This window comes from Numida meleagris, chromosome 1 (assembly GCF_002078875.1).
Source record: "Numida meleagris isolate 19003 breed g44 Domestic line chromosome 1, NumMel1.0, whole genome shotgun sequence".
NCBI lineage: Eukaryota > Metazoa > Chordata > Aves > Galliformes > Numididae > Numida > Numida meleagris.
Window position 1 is genome coordinate 135,478,406 of NC_034409.1, and position 24,319 is coordinate 135,502,724.

Genomic DNA, 24,319 nt, shown 5'->3' on the forward strand with positions numbered 1-24,319 from the left:
CTTTCCAAAGGGAAATTTTATTGGTGAATAACCTTTGTTACTCTATGCTCTGCACCCTCTGCCTAACAAGACTGGACATACAGCCCCACGTAGTGCACATATGCATACTTCAGTATGTAAAATCTTTGTCTCATCTTTTGTGTGGCCCTTCTACCTCAGCTTATTGGCAATTGCTTTCAATTTTCTGCCACAGAATCTGAGCTGAGGCACTTCCTCCAGAAGGAGAACGTCAAGCAGAAACCTAAGCCTTGCTGACCACAATAAAGACCTCCATTTCCAAGGCATGACAGAGTTGTCTCATTGACTAAACTATGACATTGTTCCTGCAAGGAAACTAAGTTTTACTCTTGAAATGCCTAAACCCTAACTATTCTATCTATTTAGCCTCACTGAAAAGCAGTGGAAGAATAACCTAGCATTTATATTGCTTGGTTTTGAACATCTGTTTTAATCTAGCATTACATAAATAAGTTTGTTTTTTAATGTACATTAAGTGCCATTAAGATACTCAAGTCTAACAGTCAACTGTGAGTATGCACAGAAAATGTAAGTAAAAATATACAGCCGTGGTATAGGGATAAATGTTACCTGCCCTGAAGTACTGCTCTGGCCCTTGAGGACAGGATTTAGCCCTACTGAGACCTTTCAAATGTCAGATATAGCAGGGAAATCCCTGCATTTTTATGAGCGATTCTCATGTGCACACAATTCTAAGAGCTACAATTATTTGAGAACAGCCCCCAGAACTGCGCAGTTACTTCTTCCAGATAAGCATGAACTTATACTGGGAAACAGAACTTCTCTGTTCCCTTTCCGCCAGCCTGACAGCAGAGCAGCTGTGATTACTGTCAAGGTCACACCAATCAGAGCTAGTTTTCTGCATCCGGTGAACTGCTGCTTGATCCAGAAGACCTCCGCATACCACGCGGTCAGATCCTTAAGTGGTTACGTTTAGCTGTCAAGTTACATTTTTTCAAGACCTTCAGTTATGTCATCATCTTAATGTCTTAAAGGAAAAACTAGAAACAGATCTTTTACAAGTTTAATCTCAGATGGCCAACTTATTTCTGTGTTTCCCTTTCCAGGGAAAAATAGATTTTGTTTTTCATGTACGTGTTTTTTAATACAAAGAGCTTACCTGCAGCAGTGTTTAATAAGTCAAAGCCAACCCCTGATTCTGCAAATCACTGCCTGCAGGTGGACCCATTTACCTGAAGATACTATACGACAGGATCCATGGCAACTTTTTCAGTAGGTAATAGGAAAAAGGAGAAAAAGGCAAGCACTCCGTAATGTGCCTCTAGTCACAGACAGAGGTAGGTTTTGTTATTATCACATAAGCACATTATGAAGCAGGTGTGTGTTGAAACAATGAGTAAATATCTGGCACATAATGATCAAGCAGTCTAGATGTTCGTAAGTCAGGGAAACTCAACATTATGTCTACCAGACACATAAGGATCACTACTTCCTGACGTCCATCAAATCACTGTCCTGACTCGTGCCATGCAAAGACACGAGCACTGCTTTGGTTGTCCCCTGTTCTCTCTGACAGAAGCAACAGCCTTTGCAATTGGCAAAGCCTTAAGATCAAATGCCTTCACTGGAAGCACAGTATTTTCCTCCCCATGGTTTAAGTCTCACTTTAAAAATCACACTTCATAGCCAGCATGCCTGCATGCAGACTGACAGCCTCCTGGAGCCCATCCTGCTGCAATCCCTCTGCCACAGCACTGCCCCTCACCTGGTGCTTGCTTTTTTGGATTCACAGCAGGCTTCAGGAAGTGGACTGTGTGTTAAGATCAGGGCTAACCTGCAATAATTTGAGAAAACTCATAACAAATAGTGTGAAACAAAGTGAGAAAATGAAACTCTGGGAACTCCCAAGCTGTTCGTGTTCAGCATCCTGACGGGATGCACTTGAACCCTGTAGCAGTCATGGGCTGAAGAAGAAAACCACAAAAGGATGTGGGAAAGGATGGACAGCAAGCATATGTACTTGAATGAACAGTAACCATCAAAAACTAAAGACTTAGAAACCAAGAACATCCATGAGACTAAGAAAGCAAATAAGCCTGTATAAAAGTCATGAGTCTGGAAATTTGCTCTTGCTTCTCTGTTTGCTGTAAATTTTACCCACAGTATTACATTATCTTTCTTTCCATATGCCATCTAATGGATAAAAACTAATCTTCCAAATCCAAAAAGTTACACATGCCAATAGATAGGACTAATTACAACAGAACTAAGAGATATGGCCTTGAAATTACAGCGACAAGTGAAAAGTAGCAGTTATTTGTGTTCACCACTCTTACTGGTGATAAGAAAACAAGAAAAAAATATGTGAAGTTATATCTACTAAAGAATAAAAGTTTTATCAGGTATTTAGATGGGAAACAACCAACTTGCCCTTCTACAGCTGATGAACGGAACCCAAAAGTACAAATGCAGTAGTTGATACGACAGCTGTAATGCAAAAGCCAAAGTGCCCCAAACACACTAATGTGGTTGGATGCACTTTGGATACTACAACTCCCATGCTTATGCAGCACCCACCAGGAAAGAAAAGTCAAGTTCCATTGAAAGGGAGGGCTTCTCCTAATCTGTCCACATGCAGCTGTCAGCGAGGACTGTACTTTACACAGATGTTCCTCAAACATCCTCCCCACAAGCGCTATTAAAACAGTTTGACGAGCTGTGACAAAACTTGTACACGCAACATAGTTCAATATGGGCTGCAAAGCCTTAACAGGATGTTAAGTTCTGCATCTGATCACTTTGTAATCTTTATGCAAGGTAGACTAGGAAATCCTAATTGCTTCAGTGCTGTACTTCAGCATTCTGCTTAGCCAGAAGTTAGAGCTGGTTGGGGTAGGTTTTGTTTCTTTTTCTTATAGGACATAAGCAGGATTCACTTTTGGACTTCCTACCGTAGGCACCCATATTGTAAGGAGATCACTACTAACCAGACTTGCCATTGACAGTAATTAACAAAAGGTTCCTCAGCCTTTAAAAATTATGCTGTAAGTTGACTCTGGAGCATTGCGTTTTGGATTTAATATTACATAGAATATCAGTTGTTCATTCTTGTTTGCAAGAAGGCTATGTTCAATCCTATTAAGATGGGAGAACAAATCAACTGCCAATAAGGATTGAGAAGTGAATTCAATAGTCTTTTTTTTTTTTAATGTTTTGTTAGGAGCTAAATTGGATTATTTAAAAAGGAAAGAAAATCTGTTAAAGCATTTTCCAGCAGTCTCACAAATGAGGAAGATAGTTGTCAAGTCACTGCTCACGCTTGTAAGAACAGTTTGCATACTTCCTAGTATTTACATATCAACACAAAGAGAATCCCTTCTTTCTTTTATGTAATTCCTTCATTACACCCAAATCCATTACTCTCTTTCCCAGAGAAGCGTTGTAACACTGTCATACAGTTTTCTTTAAGATGACAGAATTTAATTTTTTCTTGAAAAAAGTTCATAAAAAGGAACAAACACTTTTCAAACACATCCTTCAGAAATTGTTTTAGTGCATGGATATCAGTTTGGTGACCTACTCTGTTGCCAGTTTGGAAAATGGAACCAGCATACAAACAGAGGCTACTTCCAAATACAGTACCTCGTGTTAGAACCAATCTGTAAGATATGTAAAACTTCTGAGCAACATTTCCTCATCCTTCTCCTCATGATGGCTGTGGGAAGAGGGTTTGCCATGCTCAAGTATCAAATCTCAGCTTGAGAGGCAACAAGCCCAGGTTTTAACAGTTGTATCAGAGACAAGATGTTCCTACCCGTGGCATAGACTCATGCCTTTTCTCACTCCAGCTCTCCCCAACAAGTTTAACACATATATTCAGATCTAACTCTTTCCCCTAGGACCCCTGCTCCCCCAGTCTCCATTCCCTGTCCCCCTTCTAGCACAGTGCAGCCCTTCATCACCCTCTCAGCAAGCAGGAAGGGGCTCTTCACAGGGTCAAAAGGGGGATTTTATGGTGTTTCAGTTTCCCCAGTCTCCTCTGCAGGCTGCCCTCCCAAGAGCTCTTCTCACCAATTCTGACAGAAATCCCTGCCAGCTCTCCCCTCTCCAACACTCTGTCTCCTTCCAGGGAAGAAGCCCAGAAATTCATTGCCCCACATTACTTTCTTTATATCTAGAATTCCCCCAAAATAAAGAGTTATTCAAAGGCTGGAGTTGAATCTGACTTTGCAGGAATTTTATTTTTTTTTTTTTTAAATCAACACATGTTTATGCGGTGTCCTCCCTAGACGGCAATGGAAGCTTGCACATGCTGAGCAGTATATGAGGGCACATGTTCCTTTGGCTCACAGATCTGGAGAAAATAATTTATTTAAATTCTTTATATTTCTTTAATATCCTTTAAGCAGAGAACCTGCCACCTGCTCTGTTCTTCAGGGACTATTTCCATTTTAGTGAAGCTAATTAAGCAAGTATTAAAATAGTTATTTTAAAAAATCTGTTTTCTAAGGAATTTTTATGGGCATACTCACATGAAACAAAATTCACACAGTCCATGATTTTTTTCATAGCTGCTAATAAAATAGTAAAATAAGGTTCTTTAATAATAAAAAGAAAGTAGCAATAACTTTATTTTTTTTTAAAACTGAACACACAACAGCTAGGAATGCAGAAAGATGTTTTTCCTAAGCAAACACCTAGAGGTTCTTAAAATTAAAATTAAAAAACCACAAGAGCTTGTGTTGAAATTGAATCTAAGAGAATACACACTAAGTACTACTAACACAGAAGGATGAGTTAAATATATGATTTTAACATAGAAAAGATTGTTTCTCTTAATAAATACATTTAAAAACTACCTTCTAACTCTATTTGAAATCTTGCTTTAATAGTGCTGTCTCTCTACGAGGGAGGAAGATGGCTTAGAGAGCCCTGACCCCAAATAAGCAGCAGCAATTGCCTACATCTCAAGTGAAGCAGGATTATAATTGAGTAGTTTGATCATGAGGGCACAAAGAAACTCATACTTGAGTTGTCTGGTATGAGGAAGCCCTGAAGAAAAATGGATCTTACAAAATGGTCCGTGTCACTCAGGTCAAGGTTTTCTCTTATCAATAAAAAGGCTCCTCTTTCTTCTACAAAGAAACTAAAGCTTATCTCATTCAGATTTAGTCTGACATGAAGCAAAACCATTTTCAAACAACACAATACCAGAGATGAGTTTGAGCAAACTGTATCAACATTATGCTGAAGGTCTCCTAACAGGACTTGTAATGGTTTTAATTTTAAATTAAAGACCATCCTTACGAGTAGGTCTGTATAAAATTCTATGGCTATCACTTTACATTAGCTTGAAAGCCACCCTGTTTGTGCTTTTGTACACACATGGACCCAATTATGCCTTTCAGCACAGAATCCAGTAACACACCATAAAGCAATGTAGAAATCATTTTCCTGCCTCATCTTGCTGAGTCAGCAAGATTGCCCTGACAATGTGACAATGGCTTCTCTATTAAATACATGCCTTAAATTGAAGAAATATGACTTGTTCTCGATCAGTTTTGGTTTTGATTCCTCTGGAACAGCCTACCCACCCAAAGAGTTAAATGTCTTTTATGACAGAGGTCTTCATTAGAAGAATCTCTTTATTAAAGCAATCCTCCCATCCGGTAACTATAATTGCAAGATAATGACTTTTAGAACAGTCCCTTCATCTCTCTCAGCCCCAGGGGAAACCCTTCATTTCCTCATTCTTCTCTCTTCATCTTCCCATCTTTCCTCCTCCAGCCACCAGCACCAACAGTCATCTCTTTTGTGTAGCCCCAGACCAGGAAAGGCCAGAAAAGCAGACATAGTGAAGACAGCTCTCTTCCACACACCAACACATGAAACTAAGAAAGGCATCAAAACACAATGACAACTCTGCAAATTTATTTAAATGGAATTATTTAAATGGAATTTTAAAAGATGCTGCTGAATAGAGATGCTTGGGAGCTCTATGGTTAGGTATGTTGAACCCTAACAGCTGCTGACCAAGTTGCCCTGATCTTGCACTATTTGTAATCAGTGCAACCTGGCTGCAAGTATCTCATGGAAGTACACATAGCAAAGTATCAACATCACTCCAGCCCAAGATATCCCATGGAAGAACTCATTTCTATTATTTTTGACTAAACTGCCATCAAACTAAAAGGCCAGAAAATGCAAGCAACTAATTCCCATGAATTTGCATGCAAATCACAACTCTCTCTAAGGATAGTTGGGAAGGAGATTACAATCTGGATAAAACCACATTCCCTCAACTTTCTGGAGAAAATGTCTGGAGAACTAGCAAGCAGGAAATGCTAATTCATCACCTGCACCAGCATCTCAACTACTAGCAAAATCAGAAATAAAGTAACTTAACACTTCAAATAGCTTCATAGGGCATTAGTGTCCAATAAATATTTCAAATGATGCAGGTACATGAGATTTTTATTATAAAAGCAAAGAGCCTACAGAAAGGATAATTTCCTTTCAAGAACCCTGATGCACAAAAACCCATCTTCAAGTTAAGGTGCTTTTAACTGAATCATACTTTTTGTCATTTCCACTTCTATGGCACTGTTAACATCAGCTTATTTTCTGTATGGCTTCTGATTCCATTCATGCTTATGGAGCCTAATTTTAAAGATCTTACCATGGGAGTCAAGGACATAGAGGACTCTACAGCCTATTGCTACAGTACAAGTCACAACAGTATGACTATATAGCCCACTGCTACAACAGTCTACTGTGTAATCCCATACATTTTCAGTGTTGAGTAATGATCTAATTGAGTTAAGACTCAGAACTGGTACTGTCAAAGAAAATCTAAAGTGTTTATAACAGAAGGAACATCACTCCCAAGCTCAATTCTCACTTAGGCACTTTGAGTAAGAATTCCTGACTGCTTAGATCTTTAGCACAGCTCATAATATTTCTGCAGCACTTTCCATAACCCCTAATTTAGTAATATTTAAATAACTCCATTAAAATGAAACTGGATAACTTTGTTCTTTTAATCGTATCTAGAGAAGACGACACTTTCTCCATTTAAATATAGGGGTCAATAACTTTCCCTTAAGTGAGAAATAACAGAAAAACAAAAATCTTTACATTATATAGATGACTACCAAAAAATCTGCTTCATTCTCTTCATCACTCTTGCTTCCTGTAATTGCAATTTCAGGAAAAAATAATCTCATCCGTATGTTTCTTCTTTCAGATCACGGGGTTGGAGCTTTGGCACCTCACTATCTACAGGACTGTGAGGATGACAGTCTGATTTCTTGTATGGAGATTCATCACTGATCCTTCTTTTAAAAACTGTTGAAGCATACAGCAAATGCAGTGCTGCTGAGTTGGCATGAAAAGACAAGAAGTATAGCAGTCCCCTTTTTCTTTGCTCAGATAGTGAAATAGCTGCTCAAAAGCATACTTCGAAAGAAAACAAAATCTTGGTTAGCTGTCAAACATTTCTCTAAAACTCCTGGATTTGAGAACATGCAGAAGGATGTCCTTGTCTTTTTTCTTTTCCTTCTTCCACCACTCTTTTGCAGAAGGCACCAGAATTCTTAGCCCTAGTTTCCCTATATAATATCACCTCAAAGCACAAACCTTGGAAAAAATATTATTCTCTCTTCTGTATGTAACAGAAATACAAGACACTGAGAATGCAAAAAACGACACCTTCTTACTCTGTTTCATCAGTCACATCTACATACTTGATGCACATACTCTATAGTCCCAGAGCTCAGGAAATCAGCTTTAAGGTCATTTTACAAGAGTGATCGAACATGAGCTAATCTGTAACTAGAAGAAAGCTGTGAAATAATTAGGAAGTCAACACTGGGATCAGCAAGACGTAGTGTTTCTCTATACTTGAGGAAAATGTAAACCAAGATAAATCACATAAGGAGTTAGAGGGGAAAAGTTTCAGTTGTAAGAAATCTGAAAGAATTACTTGACTGATTTGTTTTGACATGGTTTTGCTCTATACGGTACTTAAGCACATCTAGTTTGTTTTGGTGAAAAAGAGATGTTCTTTGTGCTATTTCAAGTCATGATAATTATTCCCTTCCTAAAATGAGATGAGGAACTTTGAATCATGCCACACAGCCACCTTATATTGTAGCTTTTGTCAGCAGCAAAGAGGACTTGCAGAGACAAGGGACGGCAAGACTGTCACATGGACCCATGACACAGAAGCAAAAATTCACATGGTGCATATGGCATGGTATTGCTAACACAACAGTCTCACTCCCGTTTCAGGATGTCCTGAAGAAAGTCAATGAATTTATCTTTTGCCTGATAGTAAGCACTTCTCTATTCTTGCAGAATGGTTTCAGGCTGCTAAGAACCATGCTCTCAAAATACAGTTAACAGATATTGCCAAAACTGCAGCATTAGAAGTCCTTAATATCCCAAATTATACTGAGTGTATAGCATAAAAATATTTCTGAAGTATTAGAGGTACTTAAAGTCATCTCCAAGGACCAGATTTTGCAAAAAGCAAAGGATATTTTAAGCAGAGAAATATTAGATACTGACAGGGCAGCAGAGAACACTTCCCCAGCAAATACTTAAGTGCTAAGAAGGTGACTGACCCAGATGTGTCTTGCTCAGTACTTTATCATAAACCCTCCACATAATTTAAAAAAATAATCTGTTAGACTTAGCAAAACTCCCATAATAATTCTCTCAGAGCATAAAATCTCATTACATGCAGTTGGTTTTCTAAGTACTAAAGCCTTGCAAAGGGGGAAAAACAGTCTAACCAATACAGAAACTATAAAGACCAACTGTAAATAGAAGAACTTACAAATTACAAGATATCTTCAGTGTAGCTTAAGAACTATTGGTCTATTATCAGTAGAAGCACATGGCCTAAAATAGATAAGTTTTCAGGCAACCAAGCCAAGGACACTTCTCCATTGCAATCCCCTACTTTAAACCCTCTCCGCAGAGAAGTGCACATCTCAAAACATACCCCAAAGCTTTAACTGAAAAGTGAATGCTCACAGGACCAGCTGCACAAATACCTGGAAACTCTACTTAACAGACACTGTTTTTGAACAGTATCTTGGAAGAAAGATAAGATGTTAAGAAGGTACGCTTTTGGTCTTCATTAGGAAACTGAAATCCCATTATAAAACAGCAGGGTGGTAGAAGATAGTTGAAAGCAGCTGTCCTGAAGAGAAGTTATTCTTCATGCGTTCAAGGAGTATAACCAACCAGCAGTGCTGTGGTATAGCCCTACACAGTGTTTTTGCTTGAAGTACTGAAATGGGACCTTAAGTGGAGCTCCGCAGCATAACACTGCACTAACAACCATGGGCGTTTCAACAAAAGTGAGGCTGAATTGAATCACTTCTAACAAACAACATAGGTAATGGTAAAAAAAAAAACAACATAATATTTTTTTTGGGCACAAGCACACTTTTCCATGGAGCCAGAGAGTTATAAACCAATGGTTTGAAAGGGGATGTTCAGAACTTCATAGATGTGAGAGAGAGCACAAAAGAGAAGCCAAGTATTCATCAAGTGGTTCATTTGTTGAAGAAAATTTTCAGCTAAGAAGTGCTTACCTCCAGCTGCCTGTGAGCTTCCTGACACCCAGAACTCTGTCTACAGATGGCTTACAAAGATGTGGCTGACCAGCTGGTGGACAAAGTGGCTGTTCCATGTCACCCAGCCAACAACAGAACCAGTAATGGAGTAGCTCCAGATCCTCTACAGCTTCATGCCTAATGTCCTTAAAAAGATGAAAACTACTGCATCTCTATCAAGCACTGCCAATATTAACTGCTTTCTGGCAATACAGAGTGAAGACACAGTTCAGGATCTCTCACAGGCAGCACACAGCCAGCTCTGCCTCTCACATCCAGCACTTTGGAGGCAGCATGCTGGAAGTTTGGCAGGAAGCATACTTCCTCCCCTCCTTCACTTGAGAGATGCATTTTCACCTCTTTTAGGTCTCAAATTAAGCATCCACTCATTATCTAATCTGGAAATCTGGCACATTGCTATAATGACTAATCAAGTTCTGCTAAATAAAGCTCTGGCCCTGTAAGCACTGGGTTATTTTTGATGGAAACTGACTGTGCAAAACAAATCAATACAGATAATTTCTTGGATTTATTTCAGTTTCTCTCATCTGCAATAGAAAGAACACAACTCTAAACAAACATTAGATTATGATTCTATAAATGAAACAATCTAAGTGGATGTCAACTCTATTTTGAGAGGCTGTTTTGCTACATTTTAAATTCACAGATTGATAGCACTCTCTCAGAAGCTTGCCCTTGTAAGGGATACAGGGAAATTGTTTAAGCTTCTTGGAACAAAAAATTTCCATGTTTTCTGTGCACCAAGTACTAAGTGGATGCATGTTTAAAACAAAATAACAAATTGCTGTGCGTTCGTTAAGAGGAGTCATGGTCCATCCTCTCAAGTAAAACACAAAATCTTCGCTTGGCGCTTGAAGCCAACACCCACTCATCATGTTAACTGAAAAGGGAACAGATACATCATTTACTCTGATGTACAATTCCACGACTGCTACAATTCCACAGAGTTTGTGGAATTAAGTTCTATAAAAACCATGGTCTTTAAAAAAATGTAGCTGTGAGCTACTGCTCTTGCATTTTCAAAGGCTTTGAGACTTTTGTGCAGAACAGAAATGCAGTAAGGCTGCATTTGGAAGAGAAATGTCCTGGAAATGAAAGGAGTCCTGAGTATTTGATACTTAAGCAAGTGCCTGAGAAACAGGAGCTATGAAAACATCTGAGGAAAAACAACAAAAACCAACACCATGCAAGGGTCCTTTCATTCCAAGATAACATGGTAATGATGAGAGGAACAGTCTCCCACTCATCACGTGCAGTAAAGAGGCAAAAGAGCAAGTGGAGCTTGAACTTCCCTGCTGTTGGGCATTCTCCTCTAAGCAATCTTTTGTCCATAAATGGAGCAGGGTGCTCCTTTGAGACTGAGTGCAAGTTAAAACAAACAGAAAAGCAAAAGAACAAAAAACAGCCATATAAGCAGTGTTAAAACAAGTATTTACTTGTAAAAACCTGGCCAGACATCCTAGTAAATACCAGTCTAATATTCTCAATGACAGTGCCAAGATACTCTACAGAAGTTTGAAACAATTTTTTAAATGTGACTAATGCTTATTAGAAAGGAGAGAATGTCTTTGTAGAAGCTTTGCACAGCAAAAGGATGAGAGGCAACAGTCACAAGCTGCAGCAAGGGAAACTTCAACTCAATACAAGGGAAGAAACTCACCACTAGAGTAGTCAAGCACTGAAGCATAGTGTCCAGTGAGGCCAGGCACTCTCTACCCTTTGAAATGTACAAAACTCAGATGGACAAATTTCTGAGAAACTCATCAACTCTTCAACTTTAAAGTTAATTTTGCTTTGAGCAGGAAGCTGGATGAGGTGGCCTCCAGGGATCCCATCCAGCCTCAACTTCTCTGTAATTTTGAAGGAATTCCCAGTCCAGAAGTCCCCAAGCCCACCTCACAAATTCAGAAAGGATACCATGGCCTTAAAAGTGAACTCATGCAAACTAACCTGTGTCCTAACTTCAGTACATTGGCTTCAAAAATGAATTCAGAATAGGGTAAAATTTAGTGATGTTGACACACTTGCTGTACCCCAGGCTAAAAAAAAAAAAATCTGTCTACTGCTGTACAATATATCAGTTTTCTGGAGAACAAAACTAAAATAGCAAAACCAAGGGACAGCATTTCTAAAGAACAAGGGAAGAAGAAACATCCCAAAGTAATAATAAAGTAGCACTGCTTTCTGAGAAGCTCAGTCCATGATTTGTTTCCTCAGAGCTGTTCACAACCCTTCATGGATTGTAAAGGTCCCATGTCAACAACAGCTCTGCTGGGTGCAGAGATCCCTTCCCACTGTAGTATATTATCCAGCATAAATTCCAGTGTATGACTGCTTTTTAATATGTTATCTGTTGTATGATCTAGTGATATACATCTCCACCCATGGCAGATGGGTTGGACCAGATGATCTTTAAGTCTTCTCCCAAACCAGACCGATCTGTGACTATATTCTCAATATCGAGCTACAAGTGCTGGCAATTCACCCGTGCCATTCATTTCCAAACACACGACTCTCCCATGCACCATCTCTGACTTGAGGCAGAAGGGAGCCTAATTTCACCACAAAAATGAGTGAAATAGACAAGATTTAAGAACACTCATCTCAATTACATGCACACACAGAGGACCTCTGTTGGAACTCCAGTCTTCTTTCCACATTTCCCCTACCTAAAAGAGAATCAGGATAATCTCCCAGTGGGACTTTTCTTTGGGATCCAGTCCCTCAGGGAGAGGGACATGCCTTACTCCTGCTCCTGAGATGTGCCTACAAGTCGGGAGGTACTTCCATCCCCATTCACATATTGAAAACCAGAATAATTCACAGCTATCTGCAAATTCTTTAAGCAGAATAGAGAATTGAGTCCTACAGAAATATCTCACATTCATTATTATCTCTTTTCACTTTATCCATCATTTTTCTTATCTTCCTATCCTCACGCCTGTAGATGTATTGACACAGGAATTCCCTTAAGAGACTTTTTTTTCCTGGGAAATCATGAAAATTTCCAAGGGTTGAGAATAGAAAGATCTGAGACCTCTGCTTGTGTTCTTTCCCTGTTGCTGACTGGAGACACAAGGTGCATCCTGTGCAGTGCTCTGGGTTGGAGAGGAAAATCAGAGTACTGGAGAAAGGAACACCACCTCTGTCCCCTTTGAAGCTCTGAGAACAAAGTCTTCTAACAGGGTCACCATGAACATGCTCAAGAAGTGGTGGCAGACAAGATGAAAACTGAGTTGAAGCAATTGCTAACAAAACCAGCCCTGCTAATTTATTTCTCAATAATCACATACAGATTAAAGCACCTTATTTTTAATCTGGCAATTTATACAAATCATCCTAGCACAACAATATGCGTATCACCATGATTTGACACAAAGCATCTCCTGGTTCTGCAGTTTAAAACAGAAATCCCCTCTTTCATGTAATAATATCCATTTTCCTAGAACTACCCCTTCCCTCTCAGCACGTATTGAAATGCACACAACAATCAGTATTCACTCCGAATGTTTTTAATCACTCCACATTTTCAATCTGGCTATAGGTTCATCTTTCTGACATCCTTCATTCATTTCCCTTAAGCAGCATGCCTTCAGGTATTATCCACTGTAACATGAAGCACTGCTGTGAAGCAGAGCACTTGGAGACTCACTTGTAGATAATATAATTAGCAATATGAAGTAGAAGATCCACTCTTTACATACCTGTTTCATTTAAATTTGACATCTTAAAAGCAGCAACTGCAGGTTAGACACCAGTCCATTAGTCCCATGCTCTCTCTGCTATTTCTCTGCAGTAGTCATGCATACCAAAACCAGAAAACAGAACTGGAAATGTGAATTCAAGCACCAGAATAAGGAAGCAATTTTTGCTTGTCCCTATTTCACAAAACACGCTTTCAGTTTTACAACGGACTGTAGCTGCACTATTAACAGCAAATAATATCTCCACTGTTTCATTTATATCTTAACAGAAACAAGATTCCTATAGAAAGCTTTGACTGAAGGAATTTAAGAAATAATGCATTTGAGATTAGCCCTCCTATACTAACAACCAGGGGATGACAAATGACATCCTGTGAAAGAAACCGTGCTTCCCCCACACTTCAAATAGGGATCAGGGCAAATTATGTAATTGGTATTTATACGAATTGCAACAAACTGAAAATTAAAGCCCACATCCAGAGACAGCAGGATGGCTACAACAGCAGATTCTCCTCTTACGTCTTAGCAGTGCTTCTGATTGCCATAATCGCCGTGTGACCGAATCCTGAACCAAGTGCTTTCTGCGTGAAATGCAGGAACAGATTCGGTGGATCCACGTGATGGACTGAGAAACACAGGCACAAAGAAAGGACACACAGCAAATCTACACAAGCACAAAACACACACAAGCTCATAACAATAAAATGTACTCATAACAATAAAATATATAAATGCACAGCAAACAAAAGAGTACAACTTCTGCCTTTGTACTAAATCACACCATCACATTTTCCTCAGAAGGATGTTATCTGTGAAACCCTGCCTGATCTGCAATCTAGCAACTAAAAAAATTGAAAACACTCAACACACCTGTGCATTTCTTCAGAAACAGCCACAATTCAGCAATATCTTTGTAGAGCAAGGAGATCAGACTTAAGGTCATGTTGCTCCTAATCGATTAAGTGCAAAATAGTTCAGCAGACAGTGACCTATTTATCTCTGAGCTTGTCTTCAGCACGCAGGGAGAGCACAGAACTGCATCTTTCAGCTGAAGCCAAGGCACCCGGGACACAATACCTTTCTTCAAATTACACGTAGAGCAACTGCGCCTTTCAGCAGCACCACGTCCTCCACTGGTTAGCCACTTGCTGCTTACTTACCACGTTTTGCTTTCCTACATCAAGTGCTGGCACACGTTAGATTCCACGTATTGACTTTAAATGGGAACAAGTGTACTGATCAAACACCATCAATAGGAAAAAAAATATCTGTGGCACGTCAAGAATCTCACTTTATGAGGACTAGTTTTAAACCTGTCCTGTAAATCCATCTTAGCCTTTTTCTAACTACCCTTAACTCCTTCTCCACACAAGGAAATTTTGTAATGAGCTCACAGACAGAAGTCCCTCAGAAATGGACTGAGCACGTCACACTGCTGAAGTTCTTACCCCAGTCTTTGACAGAATTGAACTAGGGTGTTTTGCGTGGTGATAAACTCATTAAGCACCTGTCCCCTATGAAGAATTCTACCAAAAGCAGTACGAATTGCCAAAAGGAAACATATGTATTCAAGTAATGTGACTTTAAGTTGAAACAAATGTTATCCATAAGAGAATGGGAAATCAAGGAAATAGATAATATAGATAACTATAACCAAAATACTCTGTATGATCTTTCAGATACTAATGCTCAGCCTTGCTTTACTTGATCCTTTAAAGTAATCATCTGGTGATGGAGTACCTGACAATGAATGCACTTGGGGTTAACTACCAACAAGGGAGACTCCCTGATAAAAAGAGCCAGCCCATGAATGAGTGACAGCAACAACCATGTGAAAACAAACAGACTGATTTCCCTCACTTGAAGATGTTATAAGAGCCCTTTCCTGACAAGAGGGGTCAAGGAAAGAGGACAGTGAGGATAAAAAAGCTTGGATTGATAGCTGCATCTGTTCACAAGATCCCATTTACAGATGGGAAAAGCTCAGTTTTAGCTTCAGCATGCCCAGCTCTCAAACAGTTCCATAAATGCAGAACCAAACAAATCACAAGCCACCCACAGACCACAGCAGAGGTTATTTGCTGGAGTGCCCCACATCTGTTCTCACCACTCATACTGTTAATAATCACCAAGTAATCTGCCATATTATGATAAATCTATTGAGAGATAGGTCTATTCAATGCCTGACATTAAAATACAGCCTGAATAACATAATTTAGGCATATTATTTTAAATTCTGCTATTGCATTTTCAGACCCATTGCTTTCTGTTAGATGTCAAACTACAAGAGTTTCCTAAGTAATACTGAATGTTTTAAATCAAAGGTGGGTTTTTTTAAAAAAAATAACATTACTTAGAAATGTTTTTACTTAACTGTTCTCTATTTTACAAGATCATTACTATTTTATTTTGATGAGAGCACAAAATTAATGAATGAATCTTCTCACCGCTCCCATAGGTCATGTAAATACTCTTTGGGTTCCAGCACATCCATGAAAATTGAGACAGAGCAAGTGACCTGTCCTGGATCAGGTAACAACATCCGTTGCAATGTCAGAAACAGGATCTATGTCTAGTCTCCAAGTCACTGTCACCTAACCGGTATGGTGGAGGTGCCTAGTTCACAGACAGAGAACACAACTCCCAGAGTTTTATTTCTAGCTCTTGAACTGTAACATGGATTCGGGAAGAACAATCCTAGAGAGATCCTACAATATATTATATACCATATACAAGTATACACACTGACACTCATTTCTTATTTAATAGCACAAAGTCAGTCTCAAACATTTGGTAGTGAGAGCCAAGCATGTTGCTCAGCATTGACTAGATATTACTGTTAATAGCAGCAGGCATTTGGTCTCACCTGCAACATGACTCTCTGAAAACATAACTCCTACTATCAGAAGCCTGACATAATGACAAAGCAGTCACTGCTTCCCAAACATGAAAAGAGAGAGAAAGGAAGCTTTCTGGTCACTGTTCAATGATTAAAAACAAATGAAAGAGAAGCTATATCCTTTTCAGAAAGGTATTAGCCACACCCATCCAGTAAGACACAGGATGGATGTTCCGGCAAGCTGGCTACTCCCTGAAAAAAAACAAACAACACAAAAACACAAAAGTAGAATAGGAGAGATAACCACCCAGTGTGTTGACTGTGTTTGCCCTCATTGCTCCCACTTAGCTTCCTTCTAGTCTTCAAATCTCCTAAATTCACAGTTACATCCTGGACAACTCAGGATGTAACAAAGACTGTGGCTGAGAGAACCCAAATATAGCATTATTTCAATCCTACCATCTTTCAAGATCAAGCAACTGTTCATATCTTCACCTCTCATCTTCAGGAATTTTAATTACAGTGTCCTTAGGATGTATACACGTGAATCATAGAATCATAAAGGTTGGAAAAGACCTCTAAGGTCATCCAAGTTCAGCCATCAAACCATCATGACCATGCCCACTAACCACATCCCTCAGTGGCACATCTGCATGTTTCTTGAAAGCCCACAGGGACAGTGATTCCACCATCTCCCTGGGCAGCTGTTCACAGGCCTCATTCACACTTTCTGAGAAGAAATTTTTCCTAATATCCAGCCTGAACCTCCCCTTGCACAACTTAAGGCCATTATTTCCTCATGAAGAAACAGCACAAACAGCACAGCCCATGTACAACAGACTGAGTTTGTTCTCTATTCACTGGAAGGGAAAAGAAACCACACACACTGTCTCTGAGGGAAGTGGCCACAGCCATCTGGCTTCACCATTATTTCAGGTGGAGACAATTTTTTTCCTAGCAGGTCCACTCCACACAAAAAAACTTTAAATTTCACTGGTTTAGAGATACTACACATTCTCATGAAAAAGAGTATGAAACATCCTCCTGGGAAAAAGAGGGCTCCAGCAAGAAAACAAGCACATTTTATATTTGTCTATATTTATACCCAAAGCATAAAATACTGTGGGGAAACATGTTTCCTGCTTACAATACCTTGCCTCCTTACTGTGCGTTTCAAGAGAACAACAGTGGCAAAGAAGAACAAGTGAGCTGAATCTCAAAGCCCTCTTCTAGCCTTTGTTGTTGAGTCTGAAGTACAACTGGATAGGAAAGTGGAATGTGTGGGCATGCATGTTAGCAATAAGACTTCGGGGGCATAGTTAAGATCCATTCAAACACACAGAAACAGCCTTCACAAGAAAAATCTACATTGGTACACATGTGTATATTTAGAAATGCATTTAAAAGATTTCATCGCCTCTCATGCTCAAGTCAAGCTCACCCTGACACCTCAGCATGGTCTGTGACTAAAATGTAGCCCACTGACAAGAGGGAAAAAAACAAACAAACAAAACAAAAACATTAGAGAAGCTTTCAAAGGTTGTAGCAAAGTCAGTGAAAGGTAAAAGCTTGTGTCAGTTTTGTGAAACCCAGAGAGGAAAGCCATGACTGTGGCTTAAACATACAACAGTGTGCGTGCCCTAATAAGCAGACACAAATGTGTGGTACAAGGGCAGCAGTGCTCATGATGAAGTATATTCAAGTTTAAGTTTAATATTAAAGTATACCTACTAAACTTATTTTTTCTACCAGGGGTGTGGTACCTAGCAAAAGGCACATCAATAAAATGAGCTGGCACTGTGTTATTCAGCATGACAAGTTATCCCTATAGAATTATCTTTAGCTTAATGTAAATGTGTACAAAATATACCTAGCTCACACCTGTAACCACAGACTTTATAATTGGGTGGAGCTTTGAAGACACTAAACAATTTGATGCATCACCAGCAAGCATCTAGTTTAGCATACTAGATTATTTAAAAGCCCTACTCGTTTTCACCTTTTAATCCTTCTCTGAGCTTTTTCAAAAAACAAATGCAAAAAAAGGCTTCATTCTTCTTAAAGCCACCAAACATTAAAAATTGCCAATTCCCTCTAGTTTGAATCAAAAGATTCCAAAGCATTAAAAATCTGTTTATGCATTATGCATACATACACACACATTTGTGTAAAGCCATTATACTTCTTTTTTTGTTAACCTATGCCAGCAGCTTGCTACATCTCTACACAACAACAAAACTAACCAATTTTGAGACAGCTTTAGCTGTTTTCAGCTTGAACACTAAGCCATCAGAAAAGGTCTCTGAATCACATGCAAACCTAAATTTAAGCAAGTATAATCAATCAAAACTCACGGTCTGAGAAAAGCAATAAAACTCACCATCCACAAAGAAACACACTTTTTCCATGAAAATGAGCATGCTTATAACACCAGTAGTTGCTGGAGCACTTAAAGGGTGAAGGATGCTGTTCAATTAACAGGATGAACCCTGCAATATTTGTTTTTGAAGGATACATCCAGGAAGAAATATAAAGAAAACTACTGAGACATTGCATCTAAAAAGTACACTTTCCACTGTAAGACAATAATAAACTTCAAAGCTTTGAAGATCACATACCATACACTAGGTGTTGAGAAGTTTAAACAAAAGCAAAAAGAAGTACAACACATCATCAAAGAGTGCTAGCATAGTCATGGGGCTGGAGAATTAAGAGCTTCCCCCAAAAACACGACAAAAACCTCAGACACTGAATGCTCTTACACATCGGTTTTAATTTTTGGTTTCAAAATGGAATATTTTTGGCATTCTTGAATTTTAGCCAGTTTATGTTTTTCTATTTGTGTTCTTTGTAAACAAGCTCCCACAAATATTTAATCACAGGCCTCTCCCCTTCACTGCCTTGAAGAATTTACCATGGTTTCCATTTCAAAGAGACAAAAACTGTACTTATCTTCAGGTCAAACTTAACCATGCAGGAATTAGCCTGTAGTGTTTGGTGACGTTACTGACTGTCCACAGCCGCAAAAGCCAGAAAAAAAAGATAGATTTGACCTCTTTAACTTCAGAAACAGCCCCAGTGCCTGCACGGAAGTGTCTGCAATCCAACATGGCCACTCCAACTGCACAGGGATGAGGAAAAGAGGACAACTGACTCCATACCAACTTTGTCAGCCACAGTATTCAAAATGGAGTACATCAGAGATTGCAGTCTTCTAAAAACTGAAAACTGTCATTAAAGGTGGAAACAACTCACCTCTTGCATTAGATATAAGCTAAGACCAACATTCAGGAAAATCAAGAGGATGAGACCCATCATTGTACCAGCAATGAGACTAAAAAAAGCAAATAGAACAGAAAAGAAGAAATAAACATGGAATTCAGTGGTAGCAGAAAAGAAAACTCAACAGGAACTAGTGACAATAGGAACATATGATGAAAGCAGCATAGAAATATAACTGAGGAAAAGAAAAATACATATATGTCGTATCCTGAAGTATACATGTACACACACATAAGTAACAACATTACTCCAGAAAGCAATTACAACAAATGAAGCATTGTACCATGATCATAACTATATTTATAGCCAAAAGATAAAATAAAACATTTTCAATTATAGGAAACCCTTTTTATGACCCTTGAAGCATACAATCATTTTTTCCAGTTCAACAAGACACTCAGGAAGCAGAAATTCTTTCAGGTCAAAAGTTGCAAGAGAACATGTTCCAACAAAAATATAAAATGCTCTGCAACACTGATGGACACAGATAAAGGCTGCAAAACTATTTATTACAAAGGAAGGAAAAGAAAACAACTTTTGCAGAAACCATCGTTCCCCAAATCCTGAAAGAGCAAACAGGACAGAGAGAAGAGAAACTTCCTTTTGATTTGAGATGAAATTAAGAGACAGAAAGTGCTAATTCCATCACATCTCCAAAACATCCAGTTAGGGTGCTTTTGAACAAGTTACTTCGGTACTGGAGGATCACAACACAGCTATCAGTGAAACAGATGAAGATACTGGTTAGTAGGTGATCCCAGTTACCTGTCATTTCAGATAGGTGAGTTTAGGCAAAATCCTGCGGAGCAGTCCATCAACCTTAAGTCTTTACTCATGCCTCATAAATCTGACTTGCATTATTATGAGGTTATGCTTCAGAACGGCCAAAACCCACATAATGGATCACATAAAAATACCACTGTCCTCCTAGTAGTTTATTTATCAGGACTGTTTTGATTTTGATGCATGATTTGGAATTTCTGCAGTCAAGGCACGCACACTGCAACAAGCAGCACATGGCCCTTAATCATTTTTGTGGCCCTTGTTGGACTCCTTCCAGGAGATCCCTGTCTGTTTTGAACTGGGGAGCCCAGAACTAGACACAGTAGTCAAGGTGTGGCCCCGTCATGGCAGAGTAGAGTGAGAGGATCACCTCCCTTGACCTGCTGGCCACATTCTTTTTAATGTACCCCAGGATCCTATTGGCCTTCTTGGCCCCAGGGACACACTGCTGGCTCATGGCCAACCTGTTGTCCACCAGGACACCCAGCACTGCAGAGCATCTCTCCAGCAGATCAGCCCCCAACCTGTACTGATGCTTGCAGTCATTCCTCCCCAGGAGCAAGACTCTACAAAATAATACCTTCATTTCTCCCAGTGCCAACCCTTTCCCTCTCCTGGGCTTCATCATGTTCCACAGTACAGAAGACTTAACATAAGCAAAGAGTAAACAAAGCTTGTTTTCCAGCAGTCAACAAGAAAACAGAGCACAAGGAACCTGCTCCAGGTTGTCAACAGAAATTCATTTCCATTCAAGAAAGAAAACCTCAACACAACAATCTCACTCCTTGTGCTTAAAGCACAGTTATTCTTGGTTAAATGTACTCAGTGTAGGAAAGACAAATCTCACACCATTTGCTCTCTGTTACACCTGACCTTTTCATTCTGTAGACATGGTAGTTGTAAGATGAAAATACCGTAATACAAAATTCAGTGATCTCTTTAATAAAACACTTCAAAGTATATCTTGGCCTACAAAAAGCTGTTATAAAATCCATAAACAACTGCAAAGACGCACAGGAGCTGTAACTATGTCCTGCTTCTAGTCTCTGGGAAGCAAACAGGAAACACATACCCTTACCTGATTGAAAAAGCAGCCAGCCCGTGAGATTCTAATCAACCAAAACAACAGGCATTTTCCTCCTTCTTCAGGTTCCTAAGATGCTTCCTGGCCTGTTCAGAGTAGCAGTATGGAGCCCAGGCTTTCCAACAGCAGCATTACCTTCATTTTCCTCATTAAGTACTGCTACCTGCACTATCACTGTGTTTACTTTTGGCCTAGGCGTGACAGGAGAGGCACGGCTGTGGGTTCAAACAACAAAACCACTCCTCTATTGAGGGTAGTTTATTAGCGTTAGCCTCTGACTGTGTCTTTCCTTGGAAACTCTCACACTGCACTGAGATGAGCAGTTTAGTGCTCCATATCCTTTCCATAGTAAAGAAAGGACGTGTAAAGAAGGATGAAATTAAGACCAAAGAGCAGGTTCCACTTGCGGTGACTGACACCCGTAGGACCTGAAGTAACACCCTCAACACTCACATGAGTAAGGGACAACCTACTCACAGCCTCCAACCATTCTCTCTACTCTCCCTCTTGTTGCCTTGCACATGGCTGCCAGTAGCTCCTATCTTTCTTCCATTTTACTGCTGACATGATGAGAACCAGATTCTTCAGACTCTCAGTAAAACAGCAGGGAAGAACAGTTGCTAACTCCTGAGGTCAAACCAGCTGAGGTACAAAGCAATGACTTCAACAAATGGTACAAAAAGCTGATGGGGTTGTATATCTTGCTCCCTCTTTTTATCTTTCTAAAATTTCTGCAAGCCCGTAAATCCCATAAGAAACACCACACCACTCCTGAACGTGTGTTCAGCTGGCGTTCAATTTCTCCAGTTTCACAAGGTGCTCCCATCCAAACAAACTCACAACAGAACAGATGGGTCATCTGCTACTTACCACATGCACACCTAATCAGTTTGACGTAATTTGGCTTTTACTCTTGTATTGGCACTAAGTGAAAAGAACAGGGCAAATGGATCAAAGGTAAGGTTTCATGTTTTCCTCTTCAGCCAACAAGGCAGAATCTCTTACCATACCTGAGTGGAAAGGAAAGACTTGCAGCTCTGTCATCATTGCAGTATGGAGAAAGCAAATAAGGCTTCTTCAATTAAGGTCTCATCCCGCAGCCAGTCTTTAAAGTATTCAGCAGCATCCTTTTACCAACACAGATTTCTCATCCTTGGCCAAAAACCTCCTTCTCCTGACTCAAACACAGAACAGCCTGTGACCACTACTGTTTTAATCCCCACGTTACAGTGGTTTAGCCAGTGCTGAACACGTTTTTACACCTTTTCAGAGCACTACACGCACGACACTGAAAATAACAACTACAGATATCCAAAGGATCAGCAAAAATAAAACAAACCAACAACCAAAATTACTGCACAGACAGGAAGAAAACATCCAAGTAACATTAAAAATATTAAAAACATCCCTTCTCCTCAACTAGGGTTTATTTGCTGCACTCCACACTTCTGAGGGAAATTTCAGGGCAAGAAATGGGATTTCTGTTTAAGAAATATTTTCTACATGCTTTTTAAATAGCACTTGAGAAAAAAAGGGGTGATGGTGCCACAAACTTTTTTAATATATTTTGAGAATCTAAAAATGTTTTCCAACAGCTCTCAGATTTTTTTCTTTATTGAAATTTCTTCTCCACCACTGAAGAAATTTGATAGAGCTTAAAAACAAGACAAACCCAAGTCTTTACGTTATTCACATGTATTTCGTTATAGAAGGAAAAGAAATATCTTACTAATTCTCCCAGCTTATTAGCTAGCAAAGGAAACAGCAGCTCAACTACAAATAAATAAAAGCATGGAAGCAGATTAGTATCAACCAACAATAAGATATTACGACGTAGTTGAGGTTGTTTCATGTTCTGTTTTTCTAGCAAAAAAACCTCTTACTGTACCTGAGCAGAAGGAAAAGACTTGCAGCTCTATCATGAGTTTGCCCAAAAAAGGAGCACAGAGCAGTCTGTTTGCCTAAAACCTCCCACCAGCTGATCAGAATTAAGTTCAGCCAGCCCAGGTGGGATGGACTCACAGATATTTAAAGATTCACAGGTGCAAGCAGAAACAGTTGGGTTACTTCCTTTTAGAAATCGCATTTCAGTTCAAGTATAGTGGTATAAAGCAGCAAGGGAGGCTTCTCCTGAACTGTGAAAACTGAGAAAGAGGTTCAGATCTCTTTTGAGCTAGCTCCCGCATTATGCAACTCCCCTGAAACCGCTTTCTCCCGTGAGCCACCAGAGATGAGGAGCAAATTGGTCTACAATTTGGCCAACTGTAACCCAAAGCCTACTTTGTCTTATTTTCTCTATTTTTATGGTATTTGACTGATGTTTTCTGACCACTTTGTCTCCTCCTGCTTACTTAGCCATTGCTATTGTGCTCTTAAAGATATCTCCTGTCTTTGAAGTACTGGTGCTGCCTGCAGGTACTAGCTGCAATCTACATTTTTTCCATCCCAAAATAGAATTATGTAAAGGAAATTGTTTTTTTAAAAAAATGTAAACTGTCTAAGAGTGAACAAATCCATTGTTTAGAGAGGAGACTTCAAGGCAGCAACGTGACTATGTTGTGGCGCGTCTGTAAGGCTTATGTGGATGGCAAGGGCTCTGGGTTTGCACGCCTTGGGACAGAGAGAGAAGGGACAGAGCATTCTCATTGTTAAATGTAAACAGTAACAATAATAGGGTTTTGTAACTGAGAGAAGGAAGCAATCTAATGGGGAAAACAGTTGTTATTGCTCCGTTTACAGCTCCTGTCCCTCCTTTCAAATATGCCAGGTTACTCTGTACCGCTGAAGAAGGCTAAACTGTTGTGACCTGAAATTGGGCAAATGGCTGAAAATTTATCTGATAAGGTGCACTTAGGAATATCTTATCTCTTCCTAAAATTGCCTCCTACTGGAAGCGCGCCAGAATGGAAAATACTGCAGAGCTGCACTCCTGTAACTCTGAGAGCTTCATCCTTCAAACTGTGGACAGATTGGTTGTTTAGGTTGTAAACTGGTTCCA

General features: G+C 39.5%; 1 protein-coding gene across 11 annotated transcripts in view; it reads right to left on the reverse strand.

Moving 5' to 3' along the window:
- The window catches only part of MCF2L (MCF.2 cell line derived transforming sequence like), a 150,460-nt gene that overhangs the window by 62,834 nt on the left and 63,307 nt on the right, over positions 1-24,319 (reverse strand). The window contains exon 1 of one of the 11 annotated variants that reach the window (XM_021414973.1): positions 23,210-23,307. The exons of 9 other annotated variants lie outside the window; for them this stretch is intronic. In XM_021414973.1, coding sequence (XP_021270648.1) covers positions 23,210-23,243 — 34 coding nt within the window. In that variant the 5' untranslated portion in view covers positions 23,244-23,307. Of the gene's footprint in view, positions 1-13,333; positions 13,436-23,209; positions 23,308-24,319 lie in introns of those variants that run through there. One more of the 11 variants, XM_021414984.1, reaches the window with a different exon arrangement.